Source organism: Myxine glutinosa, chromosome 2 (genome assembly GCF_964187855.1).
Source record: "Myxine glutinosa chromosome 2, kmMyxGlut1.1, whole genome shotgun sequence".
NCBI lineage: Eukaryota > Metazoa > Chordata > Myxini > Myxiniformes > Myxinidae > Myxine > Myxine glutinosa.
This window is the reverse complement of record NC_136262.1, coordinates 257,352,671-257,374,756: the sequence shown is the minus strand read 5'-3', so window position 1 is coordinate 257,374,756 and position 22,086 is coordinate 257,352,671. Positions and strand designations below refer to the sequence as shown.

Below are 22,086 nucleotides of genomic sequence, written 5' to 3'. Positions count from 1 at the left end.
CCTGATCAAGCTCCTTCTTGCCCAGTTGCTCAGTTTGGTTGGATGGCCAGCTCTAGGAAAAGTCTGGGTAGTTCCATATTCTTTCCATTTCCTAATGATGGAGCTCACTGTGCTCTTGGGAACTTTCAACACTCTAGAAATTGTTTTATACCCTTACCCAGATCTATGCCTCCTCACAATTCTGTCTCGGAGTTATACGGACAGTTCCTTGGACTTCATGGTGGAGTTTCTGCTCTGGTACCTGTGGGACCTTGTATATAAAGATGTTTCTTTCTAAATCGTGCCCAATCAATTGAATTGGCCAAGGGTGGACTCCGATCAAGTTGTGGAGACATCTCAACGATGATCCAAATAAATTGGATGCACCTGAGATCAATTTGGAGTGCCTGAACAAAGGAGTTGAAAACTTATTTACTCAAAATATTTCAGGTGTTCATTTTTCTTCATACCTTCTGAAAACACGGTATATTTAAAGAGCAGGTTTCTGTCATATTGAAAAACTCGTACTTCGTCAAATGTTTATCAAAATGCTCCTTCTGAATAATTTCCTTCCCACGGAAGTACTTACAACTGCCATTTCTTATGGAATAAAGATGTGCAACACTAGAAAAGTTTAGATATTTAAGTGTTTTGATTTGGAAACTATCGGTGTTTTACATTCTGGAAAATTTGAGGTAATGGAGGATTACTAGACTATCCAGGTGACACGTTCAAGGATACGACTCAGCTTGCAAAGGGTGTTTGCTTGGAATTGAGACATTTACTATTTTACACTCAATGTCAGCCATGGATACACATGGATACAACCCACATAGATGGAATATTGATGGTTATGAACCATGTGATATAATGGTTATGAATAGTTTGTAAAACGGTATGAAACAAAGATCAAGGCAAGGAGTGAAAAATATTTAAGTCAGGAAGCAGGTAGCGGATGCATGCCAGCAGCATAAACACAAGGCGGGAGAATGGGCAAAATAGTTAAGGCCAGAAAGCCTCCTACCTTGCAATGAAACTCGCAAAGCCAGATCTTTTGCGCTTGTCTTCTGCTCCACGTCCAACCTCCATCTCCTGCATGGACAACTCTCTGAGCTCCCCTTCATCTGGGTTATTCATTGATAGTTCCTTTATGTCCTCCAGCCAAGGCAAAGCCCTTGCCAACTCTCCACAAGATCCAGGCCGTGTACACAGCTCCCCATTAGCATCGCATTCCTCCAAGCCTGTAGCTCCGCAGCTGGTACTTTCCAATGTGGCAGACAGCTCAGAGTCAAGGCTAGAGAGGCTTGAGCGGGACGCCGAACTTGGTTCCGTTGCATACGTTTCAGCACCATGTCTCGTCTTCCCCAAGTGCAGTGGAAGGCTCCCAGAGTCGTAGGCTCCTCGGGGAAAGGTTGAAGCTTTAGATGCCCTTAAAGCACTTGCTGGCATCACGCCGCTCGGCAGCGAGTTGCTCGCTTTGTGTGATGACAGCCGCTCTCCAAGACCATCTGGTCCGGCCTCCTGCTCTCCTGGCTCCAAACATCCACCGGTTGATGATTCTGCGCCATTTAGCGAGCTAGGAATTAATGAGACAAAGTAAAGAGAATGAAGAGGAAAGACTTGGATTTCTTTCTTCAAAATTTCCTTTAAAAAAAAAAAGTCATGAAAACCTGAAAAAGAAAACATTAATTTATACATTTGATGAAGTTGTTATGAACCATCTTGATTGAAATTTCTTTGAAAAAGACAATCCATAGGGGCCTCAGCAGTTTCATTTCAACTTTGTGATGAAAAATAAAATCTCAGAGGTCAAGTTTAATTACAAAACAAGAATATGTGTGTTTACTTATCTATTTCTATTTAAATGAAAAAGCCTCAAAAAATAATCTAAGGTTGCTATAGTTATAATAATAGCAACAATAAAATAATAAGTATAATAAACAAAACATTCCCGAGTTTATGCAGCAATATAATCAACAACATCCAAGAACAATGCCGTAAGCACAACAAAGCCAGAAATCGGTTAACTGTATCAGATTTCTAAAATGTACATACGTACAACCATTATACACCAAAACAATTATACAACTGTAACTTAATTTAAAAAATGTGTGTGCAGGAAATGATGGAATAACTAATGTCCACTTGGAAAATGGTTTACCTGAAATTATTCAACCCGTAGCATTTATAATAATTTATTTACGTAATGGAAATTTCTCGTACCTGAGAAAATGATAATTGCTAAAGTTATACCCATCTTCAAGAATGGTGACCCACAATACATTGGCAATTATCTTCCAATTTAATTATTGACTCTTTTCAAAAATACTTGAATTTTTAAAAAATATATAAACTGTAAAAAAAATATTCAGGGCCCTGAACACAGCCCTATTTAACATGTTCAAATACTGCTAAACTGGAGGTTATTGGAAAGGACAAGAAGGCAATTTGTATTCTACAGTGTTCAAGTACTGTTTAGAATTAAATTTAAATAAAGTAAAGGGAGTAAAGGAGGGAAAATTTATTTAATTCCAGAATTGATGCAGTGTCTATTACATCACCCTGTCTAACACGTTACAGCAGTTCTTTGCGCCCGTTGTTTGTGTCCTTTATAATATCCTTAAAAACAGTAAGTTTCCTGTTTGGAATGATTTTCAATTTTGTTTGACTCCCAGGCATGGAGACTATGAAGGAATGAATGAATGATCGTTTTAAGGCCATTTTTCCTGCTAGAGCGGGGGTTAGCCTTGCAAGCCCCATGACAATGATGGTTCACTGTTTGAGGAAATGTTTTTATGGCCGGATGCCCTTCCTGATGCCAACCCTTAGTCACCTCTTACGATGTGCAGGGATACGGTGTACCTATTCTAAACCGGGGTACACACCGGGATCATTCATCCCAGCTAAGGCTGGTACTCAATTTTCCGACCTCGGAAGGATGACCAGGCATGGAGACAGAGTAAATATATTTTCTCACTTCTCTCTGTGCATGTTAGCCCGGTTCCTCGGGCGAGTGAGGCGTGCTTCGAGCTCTCCACGGCATCGAAGTTTGAGTGTTTTCCCATTCTTGTCTTTGTCAAATTTCCACTGGTTATTTTGCTGTGTACGTGTTATTGTGTGTTTCTAGTTGGTGTTGGTTTGTGGTTCGTGCAAACTTGTGTGTAGTTAATCGTTTTCTGAGTCGTACCTCGTGCGCGGCCTGGTGACTTGGGGCTTCCCTCCCCCCGTCGGTGTTTTGTCGGTTTGGGTTATTTCCTTCGCTGTATTGCTTGTTTCTTTTATTTTGTTTTCTCCCCCTCACCTCACCTCCTGAGACAAAGAATTCTATATTGATTCTTTCTCTCCTCCCGGACACGTGCTTGTTCGCTCTCCTCCTCGTCTCAGCTTGTGCCCCGCCCCCTGTATCTCGTTTTCTTCCGCCTCTGCTCCTTCTTTCTCAAATCCACGTTCTCGCTTGGAGACTTTTCCCGGATTGTTTTTTCATCGTTCTGTTTGGATATTGTTGGAATATGTTTAAACCGCAGCCGTGATGCTGACCCCCCCCCCCCCCCTAGAATTTACATGTTTTAAACGTTTCCCAGTGTGTACCCTGGTCAGAATAGGTACACCGTATCCCTGCATGTCGTAAGAGACGACTAAGAGGGTTGGCGTCAGGAAGGGCATCCGGCCATAAAAACATTGCCTCAAAAGAGAACCATGACAATCACAAGTACATATGGGCAGGGTGCAGCCCGAAGTGGAGATCGGTTTCTGAGATTTGGGACATGGAATGTAGGGACAATGACAGGGAGATCAGGAGAAGTGGTGGAAGTATTGGTCAGAAGAAGAGTGGACATATGTTGTGTGCAAGAGACGAGATGGAAGGGAAGTGGTGTGAGAATGGTGAAGGGTAGGCAGGGACAGAAATACAAGTTTGTGTGGCAAGGGTGCCCGGAGGGCGTGAATGGTGTTGGTGTCCTGTTTTCTGAGGAGTTTGTAGACAGTGTGGTGAGTGTGACTAGAGTGAGTGATAGGTTGATGATGGTGAAAATGATGATTGGAAAGCTCTTGGTGAACGTCATCTCGGGATATGCTCCACAGGTTGGTCAAAGCGATGAAGAGAAGGACAAGTTCTGGTGTGCGATAGAGAAGCTGATGGAAAACGTGAAAGATGAGGAAGTTGTTGTGGTGGGAGGAGACCTGAATGGACATGTGGGAAGGAGTATGGATGGTTTTGAGGGAGTTCATGGGGGTTACGGATATGGTGTGAGAAATGGAGAAGGTGAAAGGATTTTGGAGTTTGCTGATGGAGCTGATTTGTTGATTTGTAATACTCAGTTCCAGAAAGAGGACAATAAGCTTGTTACATACACGTCAGGTGGGTCGACGACAACCGTTGACTACCTGATGGTGCGTCGGCGAGATAGGGGGCACCTCCGGGACACAAAGGTGATCCCGGGGGAGGAGGCTGTTTCACAGCACCACTTGGTTGTCTGCGACATAAGGGTGAAAGGTGCGAGGAGAGCTCGGCGGGTGAAGTACCAACCGAGAATGAAGGTGTGGAGGTTGAAAGAGGTGACAGTAAGGGAGGCATTAAAAGAGAGGCTGAGTAGGGTAGAGGATGATGTGGTTGAGCTTGAAAGTGGTTGGATGTCAATGAAAGCTAGTCTGTTGGGAGCCGTTGGTGAAGTATGTGGATGGACAAAAGGACCACCGAGGCACTCGGAAACATGGTGGTGGGATGTTGAGGTTGGAAAGAGGATTGACGAGAAGAGGAAGAAGTTCAAAGTGTGGCAGAAGGCGAAGGGTACGGGAGCAGAAACAGCAGAGCATGAAAGTTATAAGGCAGCCAGGAAGGCTGCAAAGAAAGAGGTAGCAAAGGCGCAGGAGGCATGTAGGAAAATGTTCGGAGAACGCTTGGATTCGGAAGAGGGTCAGAAAGCAGTATTCAGGATTGCAAAGCACATAGTGAAAGAGAGGTGTGATGTGATGGGGGTGAGTTGCTTGAAGGATGAAGTAGGACAAATCATTGTCGACCCAGATGGAATTAAAGGAAGATGGAAAAGATATATGGAAATGCTGTTGAATACAGAGAATGAATGGGATGGCAACATAGAGAGTAACCCAGTTTTAGGACCGGCAGAGAAGATAACTGAGAAGGAAGTTGAGGAAGCGATAAAAGCAATGAAGAGTGGAAAAGCGGGAGGGCCGGCGGGAGTTGTGGGAGATATGTTGAAGGCAGCAGGAAGTTGGGGTGTGAAGAGAATGACAGAGATCTGTAATCTGGTGGTGAAAGAAGGCCGCATTCCAGTGAATTGGGAACTGAGTACCCTCGTCCCTCTATACAAGGGGAAAGGTGACCCTCTGGAGTGTGGCTCGTACCGAGCGATAAAGTTATTGGAGCATGGAATGAAGGTATTGGAAAGGGTGTTGGAGAGGAGGATAAGGAAGAAAGTGAAGATCGACGAAATGCAGTTTGGATTTATGCCAGGAAGAGGAACGACAGATGCGCTTTTCATTGTGAGGCAGTTGCAGGAGAAGTACATGGATAAGAGGAAGAAGTTGTTTTTTGGGTTTGTTGATCTGGAGAAAGCATTCGATAGGGTTCCACGCAAAGTATTGACATGGGCATTGAGGAAGTTAGGAGTGGAGGAATGGTTGATCAGAGTAGTGATGGCAATGTACAAAAGAGCACGCACAGCTGTAAGGACGAAGGATGGGAACAGTGGTGAGTTTGAGGTGAAGGTGGGAGTGCATCAGGGGTCGGTACTAAGTCCACTACTATTTGTAGCTGTGATGGAGGTGCTGGCTCAGACCGTAAAGGAGGGTTTACCGTGGGAGTTGTTGTATGCAGATGATCTGGTGTTGATTGCGGAAAGTATGGATGGACTGAAGGAAAAGATGAACAAGTGGAAGGAATGTATGGAGACAAAAGGTCTGAAGGTGAATATCGGAAAGACAAAGGTGATGGCAAGTGGTAAAGCATGTGGTGAGGTGGAAAGAACTGGGAAGTGGCCGTGTGCTGTGTGCAGGAAGGGTGTCGGAGTGAACTCCATTCAATGTACAATGTGTGCTGAGTGGGTTCATCAAAAATGTAGTGGTCTGAGAGGGTCATTAACCAGTGTGGCAGCTACATTCAAATGTAAGGTGTACACAGAGGGAGCTGCAGATGGAGGAAATGTTGAGTTGGATCTTGGAGACGGCGTGAAGCTGGAAGGTGTGAAAACATTTTGCTACCTCGGAGACATGCTGAATGGAGAAGGTGGATCAGACTCGGCAACGGTTGCTCGAGTGAGATGTGCATGGAAGAAGTTTCGGGAACTGAGTGGCGTGCTGATGAGGAGGAGAGTGTCGCTGAAGCTGAAGGGAAAGGTGTATGCTGCATGTGTGAGAAGTGTTATGATTTATGGGAGCGAGACATGGGTAATGAACGTAGAGCAGCAACGAAGGCTGGAAAGGGTGGAAATGCGAATGGTTCGATGGATGTGCGGAGTATCGTTGAGAGAGAGGAAGACAAATGATGAATTGCGAAAGATGATGGGAATATTGCCTGTGATTGATGCTGTGAAGAGGAACAGGTTGAGATGGTTTGGTCATGTATTGAGGAAGGATGAAAGTGACTGGTTGAGAAGAGTGATGGAAGTTAATGTAGAAGGAAGTAGAGGATGGGGAAGACCGAGAAAGACTTGGCTAAAGATGGTGGAAGAAGAAATGCGGGCAAGGGGGTTAACAAGGAGATGCAGAAAATAGGGCAAAATGGAGAAGATTGTCATGGGGACCACAAGGCTAACCCCCGCTCTAGCAGGGAACATGGCATTAAAATGCATGTTGTGTTGTTGTTGTCTCTGTGCATGTGCAATCGGTACAAATTCAAAGCCAAAGTACTGCTAAACTACAGGTTCATTTTCCGATTCATGTACAAAACATAATCAAAGCCACCTGTTAGACAGAAAACCATCTGTGATATTAAATCGGTTGGAATCCAACATGAAATCAGATATATATATATATATATATATATATATATAAAAAAGTGTGAGTGTGTGTTTGTATATTTAAGCGGAGCCTACCCGCTTTAAGCGGAGCCTTCACTGATGGACCAATTAGTCGTCTTGTTTGCAAAGATAAATTTACCTGTGGGAAGAGGGCTTTAAGCTCAGCATTGCCCAGGCTAAAACAGGGGGCCAGCACGTGGTGCCACACGGTACATATTTACATGGAGAATCCCCCCCCCCCCCCCCCCCCCCCCCACAACAGCCACATAGCCTATGTTTCCTCCACACAAAGTTGTATTTGTACCCTGAGTTTGGGGTTTATAACTTAAAATATGTGACTGTGCATAGAACAAATACAAACACACACAAACACACACAGAGAGAGAGAGAGAGAGAGAGAGAGAGAAAGAGAGGTTTTTGCCTTTTATATAGCGATGTATTAATGAAGCCTCTGATATACTGCGTATTCGCTGATGATTCTAGCCTTTTTTTCCTCATTGTGATGTAAATATTCTATTGGATACTCAGCATGTTTCTGAGTGACTAAAGGCAAATATATTGTCATTAAATAAATAGAAAACCAATTGTTTGTTTTTCAGCACCTCAGTCTCTGTGCTTCCTGGCTCTATTAAATTTGATGATACTAGTATATTGAGGGTTCTCTTGATTTACTAGACTCTTAGTTGATGAAGAATTGGCATGGGAATGCATATAGTTACTTTATACAAATACATTTCTTAAAGTATTGGTGTCATAAATAAATTAAAATATTATTTTCCTAAATCAGTTCTTCTTATACTATATTTACCTCCGCCACTGAAGGTGGATGGAGGTTATGTGTTCACCCCTGTCTGTCTGTCTGTCTGTCTGAACAAGATGTCTCGAAATGTTGTGGTGGAGAGGTTGGAAGGTTGGGTATGTGACACGGACGAAATGATTAGATTTTGGTGAAGATCCAGATCCGGATGTGGATCCGAGAATATTTAAGTGACTGGTACACCCATTCACTACAGGAATGGCAGGGGGAGTCATGTTATTAGCGCTGAGGAAGCACCTCTAGCGAATGACTTCCAGCCAGTGTAACGCGAATTCCTGTCACAGGAATTCTGAGATCATATAAGTGTGACGTGGCAGTTCCTGATTGGTTCGTGTTGGGGAACCCCTTCTCGCTGCCGACGTGACGTAAATTCGCGCACGCGCACTGGTGAAGCGCGAGATTCGGCCCAAGGTTCTGTTCCTTGCCCGAACCTCAGCGCAATCCAAGAGGATTCACTTGTTATCCTTATTATTATTGCCAATTATTATTACTATTACTTTTGTCAGAACAGGTGATTGAAAAGATCAGACCGTGCCTCACCATTCTAGATTCCCTATAATAAAACTTACTTCTGTGATGGTGTCGGGGGTGAGGGGTGGGGGAGGGAGGGACAATAACAAGTCACAAAACCCTTTGTGGAGGGGATATTGCTTTGTAATATAATTAATATTATCCGCGTCATAAATGTTATTATTACTGTTGTAATGAGAAGCGGCTTTGGAATAACGCCTTGGAAGAACTCCGCGGAAACGGCAGGAAGGGTCATGTTATTACCCTTATGCGGTATATAGAGTACAGTAGATCTCTGATCAGGTGCGTTCGTCCATGTGATAAGCATAGACAGATTGATGATTCCTTCACATTTCCTTCAGTTTCGTATTAAACAGCATTAGCGACTGTTTAAAAAGGTAATCATGCATATGTCTGTAGTTTATAATATTTTTTACTTCTGGTAGAGGCCGTTGGCCATTGCTCACACGAAAACGACACGATAAGCTATTTATAAACGTTGACTCGGATTTGGGCAAAGAAGGAAACATCCCTTGGGGAGGTGGGATATTATTACTATCGATTTTGTTTTGTAATAGCATTAATATTACGCCTTTGTTATGAGCAGCGGCCTTGGAAAAACACCACAATAAAGCTATCTTAACATGGATATACACCTCAACACGCAACCTCATTGGCGGAAATAACCCCCTTGTGGAGGGGGGCAAATGAATGCACTACAACCTTCACTGTTTGACCCTTAGTCCTCCTGTTAAGTTTGGTTGAGTTTGGATAAGCAACGACCGAATGTACCGCGGTCATAAATCGTCAGACAGACAGACAAGACAGACAGACCAGACCTTACAGACAGACATACAGACACCAAATTGCGTATTTTAGTACGATTCTTCACCATTGAGAGATAGGGAAAAAAACGATATATAGCATATCTCAAAAGGTTGTGGACGGATTCGGACAAAACTTGGTGGACAGGTTAGGTCTTTCACAAGGAAGAATCGATTCTATTTTGGTGAAGATTCGAAACCGTATCCATATCAGAGAAATCTTCAGTGATTCTTCACCATTGAGTGATCGGGTATAAGCCGATATATAGCACGATATCTCAAAAAGTTATGGACGGATTCAGACCAAACTTGGATGTGTACAAGTACAAATTGATTCTATTTTGGTGAAGATCCGAATACGGATCCAGATATGAGAATTATTTAATTTTCTTAAAGTGATTCTTCACCATTGGGTGATTGGGATAAAAATGACACGTAGCACGATATATCAAAAGGTTGTGGATGACTTATGACAAAATGTGGTGGATGTGTGGTGAACAAGCCAATTAGATCTTGGTTCATGTCGGATCCAGATTTGACCCATCAGTGGGATACAAACCGTAAACTGTTCAGCCTGGCGGAGGTATGCTCTCTACTGAGTGCCGCTCAAGTCCACCTTGATATTGTCTCGACTCTAGATTAAATGACCGCATAGTTGTTTGGGGCAACTCCTTAAATTATTTTAAAAAACACCTTTAGAGGCCATTTTTCCCCGCAAGCGGGGGTTGGCCTTTTTCGGGAACTGTGGTTGTTGTTGTTTTTCGGTCCCCTTTTTGAAGCAATGTTTTACAGCCGGATGCCCTTCCTGACGCCAACCCTTTTTGCCGCCTTTAACGACAAGCAGGGAATTACCAGTGAACTGGTACTCAATTTGCCGACCTCGGAAGGATGACAGGCTGAGTCAACCCCCCTGGCGTTAATTCAGCGATTGACCGGGATTCGAACCCAGGATCCTAGGATCCTAAGCCGGCACCCTAGCCGCTAGCCCAACACCAGGGATTCCAGGGATCTTATCACCAGGGATCCAGGGATCCAGGGATCACCAGGGATCCAGGACCAGGACCAGGATCCAGGGACCAGGGATCCAGGGATCACCAGGGATCTTAAATTGTAGATGAACAAAAATACTCTGTGTCTCTATCTCTCTCTGTCTCTCTGTCTGTATCTGTCTCAATCTCTGTATCTGTCTCTATCTCTATCCTTATCTGTCTTAAATTATAGATGAACAAAAATACTCTGTCTCTATCTCTCTCTGTCTGTATCTGTCTCAATCTCTGTATCTGTCTCTATCTCTATCCTTGTATCTGTCTCAATCTCTATCCTTGTATCTGTCTCTATCTCTATCTCTATCCTTGTATCTGTCTCAATCTCTATCCTTGTATCTGTTTCTATCTCTATCCTTGTATCTGTCTCGATCTCTATCCTTGTATCTGTCTCAATCTCTATCCTTGTATCTGTCTCAATCTCTATCCTTGTATCTGTCTCAATCTCTGTATCTGTCTCTATCTCTATCCTTGTATATGTCTCAATCTCTGTATCTGTCTCAATCTCTGTATCTGTCTCAATCTCTATCCTTGTATATGTCTCAATCTCTATCCTTGTATCTGTCTCAATCTCTATCCTTGTATCTGTCTCTATCTCTATCCTTGTATCTGTCTCAATCTCTGTATCTGTCTCAATCTCTGTATCTGTCTCAATCTCTGTATCTGTCTCAATCTCTGTATCTGTCTCTATCTCTATCCTTGTATATGTCTCAATCTCTATCCTTGTATCTGTCTCAATCTCTATCCTTGTGTCTGTCTCTATCTCTATCCTTGTATCTGTCTCAATCTCTATCCTTGTGTCTGTCTCTATCTCTATCCTTGTATCTGTCTCAATCTCTATCCTTGTATCTGTCTCAATCTCTATCCTTGTGTCTGTCTCAATCTCTATCCTTGTGTCTGTCTCAATCTCTATCCTTGTGTCTGTCTCAATCTCTATCCTTGTATCTGTCTCAATCTCTATCCTTGTATCTGTCTCAATCTCTATCCTTGTATCTGTCTCTATCTCTATCCTTGTATCTGTCTCTATCCCTATCCTTGTATCTGTCTCAATCTCTATCCTTGTATCTGTCTCAATCTCTATCCTTGTATATGTCTCAATCTCTATCCTTGGATCTGTCTCTATCTCTATCCTTGTATCTGTCTCAATCTCTATCCTTGTATCTGTCTCTATCTCTATCTCTATCCTTGTATCTGTCTCAATCTCTATCCTTGTATCTGTTTCTATCTCTATCCTTGTATCTGTCTCGATCTCTATCCTTGTATCTGTCTCAATCTCTATCCTTGTATCTGTCTCAATCTCTATCCTTGTATCTGTCTCAATCTCTGTATCTGTCTCTATCTCTATCCTTGTATATGTCTCAATCTCTGTATCTGTCTCAATCTCTGTATCTGTCTCAATCTCTATCCTTGTATATGTCTCAATCTCTATCCTTGTATCTGTCTCAATCTCTATCCTTGTATATGTCTCAATCTCTATCCTTGTATCTGTCTCTATCTCTATCCTTGTATCTGTCTCAATCTCTGTATCTGTCTCAATCTCTGTATCTGTCTCAATCTCTGTATCTGTCTCAATCTCTGTATCTGTCTCTATCTCTATCCTTGTATATGTCTCAATCTCTATCCTTGTATCTGTCTCAATCTCTATCCTTGTGTCTGTCTCTATCTCTATCCTTGTATCTGTCTCAATCTCTATCCTTGTGTCTGTCTCTATCTCTATCCTTGTATCTGTCTCAATCTCTATCCTTGTATCTGTCTCAATCTCTATCCTTGTGTCTGTCTCAATCTCTATCCTTGTGTCTGTCTCAATCTCTATCCTTGTGTCTGTCTCAATCTCTATCCTTGTATCTGTCTCAATCTCTATCCTTGTATCTGTCTCAATCTCTATCCTTGTATCTGTCTCTATCTCTATCCTTGTATCTGTCTCTATCCCTATCCTTGTATCTGTCTCAATCTCTATCCTTGTATCTGTCTCAATCTCTATCCTTGTATATGTCTCAATCTCTATCCTTGGATCTGTCTCTGTCTCTATCCTTGGATCTGTCTCAATCTCTAACCTTGTGTCTGTCTCAATCTCTGTATCTGTCTCAATCTCTATCCTTGTATCTGTCTCTATCTCTATCCTTGTATCTGTCTCTATCCCTATCCTTGTATCTGTCTCAATCTCTATCCTTGTATCTGTCTCAATCTCTATCCTTGTATATGTCTCAATCTCTATCCTTGGATCTGTCTCAATCTCTAACCTTGTGTCTGTCTCAATCTCTATCCTTGTGTCTGTCTCAATCTCTATCCTTGTGTCTGTCTCAATCTCTATCCTTGTATCTGTCTCTGTCTCTATCCTTGGATCTGTCTCAATCTCTCTCTCGCGCCGTCAAGCGCATACGACTGCCGAGTCGGTTTCAATGGTTAGGGAACGCAATCCTGGTTGGGTTTGCCACTCCGACACTGCGAGTTAAGGCAGGAATTTGGACAGGGTGCCGGTGATAGCTCACCTACCCGTCGCGAAGGACACCGTGGGATCTTTAACGTACACAGACTAATGTCATACGGGGCGCCCTGTTTAACATCCATCCGAAGGACGGCACACACATTGATGAATCAACCTGCATGTGAAACACCACAATGACAGTTATTCCTTTATATGATTAATAGCCGGCGAAGCCGGTGTTGTCAATAAACGAGTACGTATTATGTTGAAAACCTGATTATGCCTTGGCTCGAGAATCCGAAGCGCAGTGGGCGCAGCCATCTTGCGTGGGCGGAAGTATGCATAACAAATTTAAAACGTTCATTAGGAGTTTCTTTCACCCGTCGTCGTTTGATTCACAATCTTATGCACCTCAGGTGTATTAATAAAATAATTTAAGACCAACATCGGCCCGCACAGGCCTGGTTATCTTCAACAAAACGCGTCACCAAACACCGGACCCAATGAGAGTCGAGCATTTGCAAAAATATGTCTAAAATGAAATCGCTCACTGGATGGAGTGCTGGAGACAGCCATCGACCGGATGTGGAAGTTTGCATAAAACAATTGCGAAAAAGTTCAATAGGAGCTTGTTTCACCCGTCATTCTTTGATTCATAATCTCATGAAACCTCTCATTAGTAATTAAAATACGTTAAGACCAACCTCGTTATCTTCAACGAAAATCGTCATCAAAGACCAGAACCAATGAGATTCGAGCATTTGAAAAAATATTATTACGCGTTTCGGACGGTGAAAACAGCGTCAAATATTCTAAAATTGACGAAGAATTATTTTTTAGAAATCTCGCGGCCGTACGGGATAGTTTTTCACGGCCAGAAATATGGTATAAGCGGTTTACATATTTAGTTTAGAAATACGGATAGTTTTTCACGGCCGGAAATATCCGAAGTTGAGATGGAATTCACCGAATTAATCACTGCAAGCTAACGTCTTCTGGTGGACGAAGCCGCCGTGCCCGGAGAGTCAGAGAACCAGCCCTGGCGCCTGACAGCGACTGAAGTTAGAAGACTACACACTTACTGTGAAAACGTATGTTAAGCCCAGTTAAAAATAGGCCTTAAGCTAGCACATCGTATAGTTACTTCCTTAAGCTTCTTGTGACATTTATTGTATTGTATGCAGGTATTGCCATCGGGGAGGACTGTCTGCTCTTCTCTTTTACCAAGTCTTACCAGGTATGGTACCTACTACACCTACCTACTGCCAACTACCTACCTACTACCAACTACCTACCTACCTACTACCAACTACCTAACCTACTGATGCCATGGTGATGGGTAAAATAGTGGCAAGAGGTATGCAGGTATTGGGGAGGACTGTCTGCTGTTCTCTTTTACCAAGTCTTACCAGGTACGGTACCTACTACACATACCTACTACCAACTACCTACCTACTACCAACTACCTACCTACCTACTACCAACTACCTAACCTACTGATGCCATGGTGATGGGTAAAATAGTGGCAAGAGGTTTTGGCTTCGCCGGCTCATTGCGGCTTTGCAGTCGGTACTAGTAAGGTTCTGAAAATCGAAGAATTACACATTATTGTAATTATTACATTATTACACATTACATTATCCCCTCCGTCCGTGCGTGCGTGTGTACGTGCGTGCGTAAGCGAAGTACCAAGTTCTAATCTGGTGTGTGGGTGTATCTACGCATAAGGGAGAACGCTATTGAAAATTGGGTCGCCACGTCAGAATGCAAGATGGTCGCCTTGCGTCTTCCACTTTGTCAACTCGCATCACTTCACCGATGGGGGACCTAGGCGTAACGCTTGTTTATTTGGGGTTCGGTAACGTACTAATGTTCCGGTTGAATTGAAATGAGATATCCCAGAAACTTGCTCAAATTTTTGTTTAAAATGAAATCATCGATAATTACCCAACAAAATAAGCTGGTATGTACTATGTATGTACTATGTATGTACTATGTATGTACTATGTATGTAATATGTATGTACTATGTATGTACTATGTATGTACTATGTATGTACTATGTATGCAATATGTATGTACTATGTATGTACTATGTATGTAATATGTATGTACTATGTATGTACTATGTATGCAATATGTATGTACTATGTATGTACTATGTATGTACTATGTATGTGCTATGTATGTACTATGTATGTACTATGTATGTACTATGTATGTAATATGTATGTACTATGTATGTAATATGTATGTACTATGTATGTAATATGTATGTACTATGTATGTACTATGTATGTACTATGTATGTGCTATGTATGTACTATGTATGTACTATGTATGTACTATGTATGTACTATGTATGTACTATGTATGTAATATGTATGTAATATTTACAACCAACAAGAACTTCCTTTACAAAGAAAACTATTATTTATACTGGAGCAAAGTTATGGAATTCCCTTGAAATGAGCTTCGTGTAAATAGCTTGAAACACAATGTCCAAAGTTGATTATTAGCGAAGTGTACAATTAATTGATACAATCACTGGTAATAAATGAGTAATGAGCGATATTGTGAGGCTAATACAAATACAAACCATTCCAAAGCAGCTGATTTGTCCTCGAACCACCCCCATCCCCCATCCCCCATTTGTGTTCCTCTCTGTTTTAGATTTATCTTGTCCACCTGCTTGTTATTCTCATTACACATATCTTGTTTCTAAAATACTTCCTTATTTCTGTTTGTTCATATTTTGCATCACAATCCATTGTCATGATGATAGTGATGACGATGATAGTGATAGTGATGATGATGATGATGATAATGATGGTGATGATGATGATGATGATAATGCTGGAGATGATAATGATGATGATGATGGTGGTGGTGATGATGATGATAATGATGGAGATGATGATGGTGATGACAATGATGACAATGATGATAATGACGATGGTGATAATGATGATGGTGATAATGATGGAGATGATGATGATGGTGATGGAGATGATTGAGATGCTGATGACAATGATAATGATGATGGTGACGATGATGGTGATGATTGTGATGATTATGATACTGATGGAGATGATGGTAATAATGAGGATGATGATGATGGTGATAATGATGATGGTGATGATTATGATATGGATGGAGATGATGATGATTGAGATGATGATGCTAATGATAATGGTGATGATGATTATGATACTGATGGAGATGCTGATGATGCTGACAATGATAATGATGGTGATGATGATGGTGATGATTATGATACTGATGGAGATGATGATGGTGATAATGATGATTATGATGATGATTATGATGATGATTATGCTGATGGTGATGATGATGACCACTCATTTTTACATCTTCAGATACATAGGGCTGCCGACGCAGGACACTCGAATAACTCGTTCATTTTGTCGACCTCGGAAGGATGACAGGCTGTCAGCCCACCTGGTGTTAATTCAACGGCTTGACAGGGGCTTGAACTCAGGACATTGCGATGTTAAACCAGCCACCTGAATCGTTAAATCAGCCACCTGAATCGTTAAACCAGCCACCTGAATCGTTAAACCAGCCACCTGAATCGTTAAACCAGCCACCTTAACCGTTAAACCAACACCAGGTTATCCATTGTCATGGGGTCCTGAAATTTGCCAAGCCATGTTTTCATTCAGGTTCCTCCACTGCTCTCATAATATGATCACATGAATGTTTCTTGTTTTTATAAAAGTTTGATCGATTTAAGAATGAAAATAAAATAAACTGAACTGAAACGTCAAGCCTGGGCAGCCGGTTCGTGAAAGACTTGTTCCGAAAGCGTTCCCTGGCGGAGCGGGAATAATCGCGGCCGTTATCGAAGTCATGATAATCGATCAACATGACAACTGTGGTCTGTATACGCAAAGAGCATCGATAACGTCACATTATTGGTGAGTGACGTGTAAAACATGAAACTATAGACATGTGTCATGTAATTGTAAGCGGATCAAGCGGTTATCGACAAAAGACGTAACGATTATAGTGGAGGATGACGTGCCTCACCGGACACCGTTGAGCTGCACGAAGCCTCCCTGCACGCCCTCCAGGTGAGTAACACCTGAGTCCTGGGACACGAAGCTCTCGCTGTCCCGGGGAAGTCCGTCCACGGCCTTCCGGGCCAATCCGGTCAATCCGAGCAGCTCGTCCTCGGCCCCGGACACCTCCATGCTCAAACGGACCGTTTCCTGCTGGCAAAAGCGACGACGATAACGAATGCAAATAATAAGAGTTATTGTTGTGATTATTTGGATTCTCCTCGTCCTAGAAATGAAACGAAATGTTTTCTCTTCAGGCTCTTGCGCGGCGCAGCGCCGACCCTGCCGCCCGGTCAGCCATGGCGCCCGCGAAATAGCTCTCCGTCGGCTTCCTCCGCCACATCTGCACCACTACAGGCTGCGCTGCTCGCATCACAAGAGCTGCCGGACCGATCGAGACCGACGGTGAGAGAGCGCGGCCGGAAATGTACACTGCAGCGTCCGGGTGAGGAAACGACGCGCCATGACTGAATCCCGATGGGCGGTGGGATGGGACGGGAGGGAGGAGCTAGAATACAGATTGTGGGCGGGGAATAGTTGGTAGGCGTGGCGAAAAAAATGTAAATATTAGGGGCTGTTGGGTGGGTGCCTGGTGGTGGTGGGGACTGGGGAACGGGAACGGAAGCGGAATAAAGGAAGCGGCATGATGATGTGGGCTGAGGGGAGTATGGAGTTGCCTAGGAGGAAGAGGAAGAGGAAGAGGAGAAGGAGAAAGAGGTACGAGAGGAGGAGGAGAAAGAAGAAGGGGAGGAACTGGAGGGGGAGGCTAAGGAGGAAGAGAAGGGGCAGGAGGAGGAGGAGGAAGAGAAGGGGCAGGAGGAGGGGAAGGAAGAGGAGGCTGGGGAGGAACCGGAGGTGTGGGAGGTGGAGGAGATGGAGGAGGGGATGGACGAAGAGGAGGAGGAGGAGGGAAGAAGAGGTGGAGGATCTGGAGAAAGAGGTATGAGGAGGAGGAGAAAGAAGGGGAGGAACTGGAGGAGGTGGGGAAGGAAGGGAAGGTGGGGGAGGAGGAGGAGGAGATGGAGGAGGGGAAGAAGGAGGAACTAGAGGAGGAGAAGGATGAGAAAGAGGAACTAGAGGAGGAGGAGGATGGGAAAGAGGAACTGGCAGAAGAGGAGGAGATGGAGGAGGGGAAGAAGGAGGAACTAAAGGAGTAGGAGGAGGATGGGAAAGAGGAACTAGAGGAGGAGGAGGATGGGAAAGAGGAACTGGAAGAGGAGGAAGATGGGAAAGAGGAACTGGAAGAGGAGGAGGAGGAGAAAGAGAAACTGGGGAGGAAGGGGAGGAGGAGGAGCTTGAGAAGGGGGAGAAGGGGGAGGAGGGGTTGGAGGCTGGGGAGAAAGAGGGACTGCAGCTGGAGGAGGAGGAGGTGGAGGTGGAGCTGGAGAAGGTCCAAAAGGAGGGGAATGAGGAGGAGGACGGAATGGGGAACGGTGGTGATGAGATTAGGATTTGGGATATGGGTATGGTACAGGTAGGAAGTTAAGATATGGAATTATGAAGACAATCGAGATTGATTTTATAGTGTGAGGAGAGGATAGAGACATTAATATAGGGGACTAACTTAGTGACTTGTAGGATACGGATGGGAGAGAGTAGTGTTACATTAAAGAGTGGGTTGTTGGTGGTGACCAATTGACCATTAATATATATATATATATATATATATATATACATACATACAGAGAAAGTAGGAAACTTAGTGAGCAATGTACAATGGGATGAGCATGCAGATAAATGATAGTTTGGGGAGAAGATAAGATATTTAATTTGTTGTTACTGCAACAGTGGAATGGGAAGCTGTCCCTCTGGCATAATGAACAACTTGCTCATCGTTGATTCGAAAAATTAACGGATAACTTAGAGGTATGCACACCAGCATTGAGGTTGTCTAATTTGGATTTGAATCGCAACCCAGCGAGAAACGGTCACCCTGCTGTTTCACATTATGCAGGGATAGAGGTTGGGCCTCGGATCGGATAGAGGTTGGGCCTCGGATCGGATAGAAGCTGGGCCTAGGATCGGAGAGAGGCTGGGCCTCGGATCGGATAGAGCTTGGGCCTCGGATCGGATAGAGGTTGGGCCTCGGATCGGATAGAGGTTGGGCCTCGGATCGGATAGAGGTTGGGCCTCGGATCGGATAGAGGTTGGGCCTCGGATCGGATAGAGGCTGGGCCTAGGATCGGAGAGAGGCTGGGCCTCGGATCGGATAGAGCTTGGGCCTCGGATCGGATAGTGGTTGGGCCTCGGATCGGATAGAGGTTGGGCCTCGGATCGGATAGAGGTTGGGCCTCGGATCGGATAGAGGTTGGGCCTCGGATCGGATAGAGGTTGGGCCTCGGATCGGATAGAGGTTGGGCCTCGGATCGGATAGAGGTTGGGCCTCGGATCGGATAGAGGTTGGGCCTCGGATCGGATAGAGGTTGGGCCTCGGATCGTATAGAGGTTGGGCCTCGGATCGGATAGAGGTTGGGCCTCGGATCGAATAGAGGTTGGGCCTCAGATCGGAGAGAGGCTGGGCCTCGGATCGGATAGAGCTTGGGCCTCGGATCGGATAGAGGTTGGGCCTCGGATCGGATAGAGGTTGGGCCTCGGATCGGATAGAGGCTGGGCCTCGGATCGGAGAGAGGCTGGGCCTCGGATCGGATAGAGCTTGGGCCTCGGATCGGATAGAGCTTGGGCCTCGGATCGGATAGAGGTTGGGCCTCGGATCGGATAGAGGTTGGGCCTCGGATCGTATAGAGGTTGGGCCTCGGATCGGATAGAGGTTGGGCCTCGGATCGAATAGAGGTTGGGCCTCGGATCGGAGAGAGGCTGGGCCTCGGATCGGATAGAGCTTGGGCCTCGGATCGGATAGAGGCTGGGCCTCGGATCGGAGAGAGGCTGGGCCTCGGATCGGATAGAGGTTGGGCCTCGGATCGGATAGAGGCTGGGCCTCGGATCGGATAGAGGTTGGGCCTCGGATCGGATAGTGGTTGGGCCTCGGATCGGATAGAGGTTGGGCCTCGGATCGGATAGAGGTTGGGCCTCGGATCGGATAGAGGTTGGGCCTCGGATCGGATAGAGGTTGGGCCTCGGATCGGATAGAGGTTGGGCCTCGGATCGGATAGAGGTTGGGCCTCTGATCGGATAGAGGTTGGGCCTCGGATCGGATAGAGGCTGGGCCTCGGATCGGATAGAGGTTGGGCCTCGGATCGGATAGAGGTTGGGCCTCGGATCGGATAGAGGTTGGGCCTCGGATCGGATGGAGGTTGGGCCTCGGATCGGATAGAGGTTGGGCCTCGGATCGGATAGAGGTTGGGCCTCGGATCGGATAGAGGCTGGGCCTCGGATCGGAGAGAGGCTGGGCCTCGGATCGGATAGAGCTTGGGCCTCGGATCGGATAGAGCTTGGGCCTCGGATCGGAGAGAGGCTGGGCCTGGGATCGGATCGAGGCTGGGCCTCGGATCGGATAGAGGCTGGGCCTCGGATCGGATAGAGGCTGGGCCTCGGATCGGATAGAGGTTGGGCCTCGGATCGGATAGAGGTTGGGCCTCGGATCGGATAGAGGTTGGGCCTCGGATCGGATAGAGGTTGGGCCTCGGATCGGATAGAGGTTGGGCCTCGGATCGGATAGAGGTTGGGCCTCGGATCGGATAGAGGTTGGGCCTCGGATCGGATAGAGGTTGGGCCTCGGATCGGATAGAGGTTGGGCCTCGGATCGGATATAGGTTGGGCCTCGGATCGGATATAGGTTGGGCCTCGGATCGGATAGAGCTTGGGCCTCGGATCGGATAGAGCTTGGGCCTCGGATCGAATAGAGATTCGGCCCTCTGCCAACATTGGACATAAAAGATCACACAATGTCTTTATTGATCGGATAGATGAGATGAGTTGTCACCGGCATCCTGAACAAATTACAACTTCTTGCCCTAGCCTGCAATGGTCAGGACAACAACAGCTCAGCTGCTCTGCCAACAAACCTGCAGCAACAAACAGTAATCAAAATGTATGAATGAATGAACGAGAAAGGCACTCGGTCGAGCGTGTACTCTCGCCTCACGCACTCATTCTGAACAAAAATACCATCATTAACGAACACGCAACTATTATGGTCCATACAACCATATCATTCATGCACACTATTACGTCACACACATTGCCCTTATCAGCATCTTTATTGATTAATTAATGACTAGTAGAATATTTAACGACCATTTTTTTGCATATTAAGGCTAAATTGTGTCAATGAATGTGACAAAAAATTCAAACTATATTCCCCATGGCCACTGGATCACATGCATGAAGTTTCGCATCGATCTGCTAAGCAGTTCTGAAGAAGATTTTTCATTTTCAATCCAATATGGCCACAGACCACGTGACTGCAGATGTCATAATTTAAACAAGCGTTACGCCTTGGTCCCACGTCGGTGAAGTGATGTGAGTTGACAAAGTGGAAGACGCAAGGCGGCCATCTTGGATTTTGACGTGGCGACCCAATTTTCAATAGCGTTCTTCGTAATACCTAGATACACCCACACACCAGATTAGAAGTTAGTAGTTCGTTTATTTTTCAAGATATTTCGCTTACAAGGTGCAGACATATATATGGTGGCTGCCATCTTGGATTTTGACGTGGTGACCCAATTTTCAATGGCGTTCTTCCTTATGCCGAGATACACCCACACACCAGATTAGAAGTTGGTACTTCGCTTATTTTTAAAGATATTCCACTCACAAGGTTCAGACATACATGGCGGTGGCCATCTTGGATTTTGACTTGGCGACCCAATTTTCAATAGCGTTCTTCCTTATGCCGAGATACACCCACACACCAGATTAGAAGTTGGTACTTCGCTTATTTTTCAAGATATTCCGCTCACAAGGTTCAGACATACATGGCATCAGACATACATGGGCGGCGGCCATCTTGGATTTTGACGTGGGTTGCACCCACCCACCAAATTAGAATTCGGTCCTTCGCATACATACGCACGCACGGACACACGGACGGAGGGGAAAACCATAGTCCCCCTTTCTCTCCGCGGTGCGACGGGGGACAATTATCCACTCACATCGGGTCATAAATGCAATATATGAAGTTTCAGATTTTTAGGATAAGGATTTTGATTCAACCAATTATTTGGATGGAACGCCACTTCATTGATGATGTCATAGTGACCACCATATATACCCCATGGAGAGTGGATGACATATGCTAAGTTTCAATTTTTTTCACTTAGCCGTTTCGGGTAGAAGATATCCTAATTTTTTTCCTTAAAAAAAAAAAAAAATGTGACAAAGTCAAAGGGTGTGAATACTTTCTGAAGGCACTGTATATTGTCGCGCGGACCCTTCGGTTAAGACCAGGGACCGCGGATGGACCAGAACGGATTTACTTGAGGCGACGACCAAACACGGATTCGGCTATAAAACGTGGGAGGAAGAAGG

The 22,086-nt window shown here is 44.8% G+C and overlaps 1 protein-coding gene across 1 annotated transcript in view; it reads right to left on the bottom strand.

Annotated features, from left to right (window-relative positions):
- Window positions 1–17,132, bottom strand: part of LOC137420625 (TBC1 domain family member 12) — a 114,062-nt gene extending 96,930 nt beyond the window's left edge. The window contains exons 1-2 of the mRNA XM_068105839.2: window positions 16,625–17,132; window positions 1,004–1,555 (exon numbers count right to left, since the gene is read on the bottom strand). Coding sequence (XP_067961940.2) covers window positions 1,004–1,555; window positions 16,625–16,788 — 716 coding nt within the window. The 5' untranslated portion in view covers window positions 16,789–17,132. The remainder of the gene's footprint in view (window positions 1–1,003; window positions 1,556–16,624) is intronic.
- Between the last annotated feature and the right edge of the window lie 4,954 nt (window positions 17,133–22,086).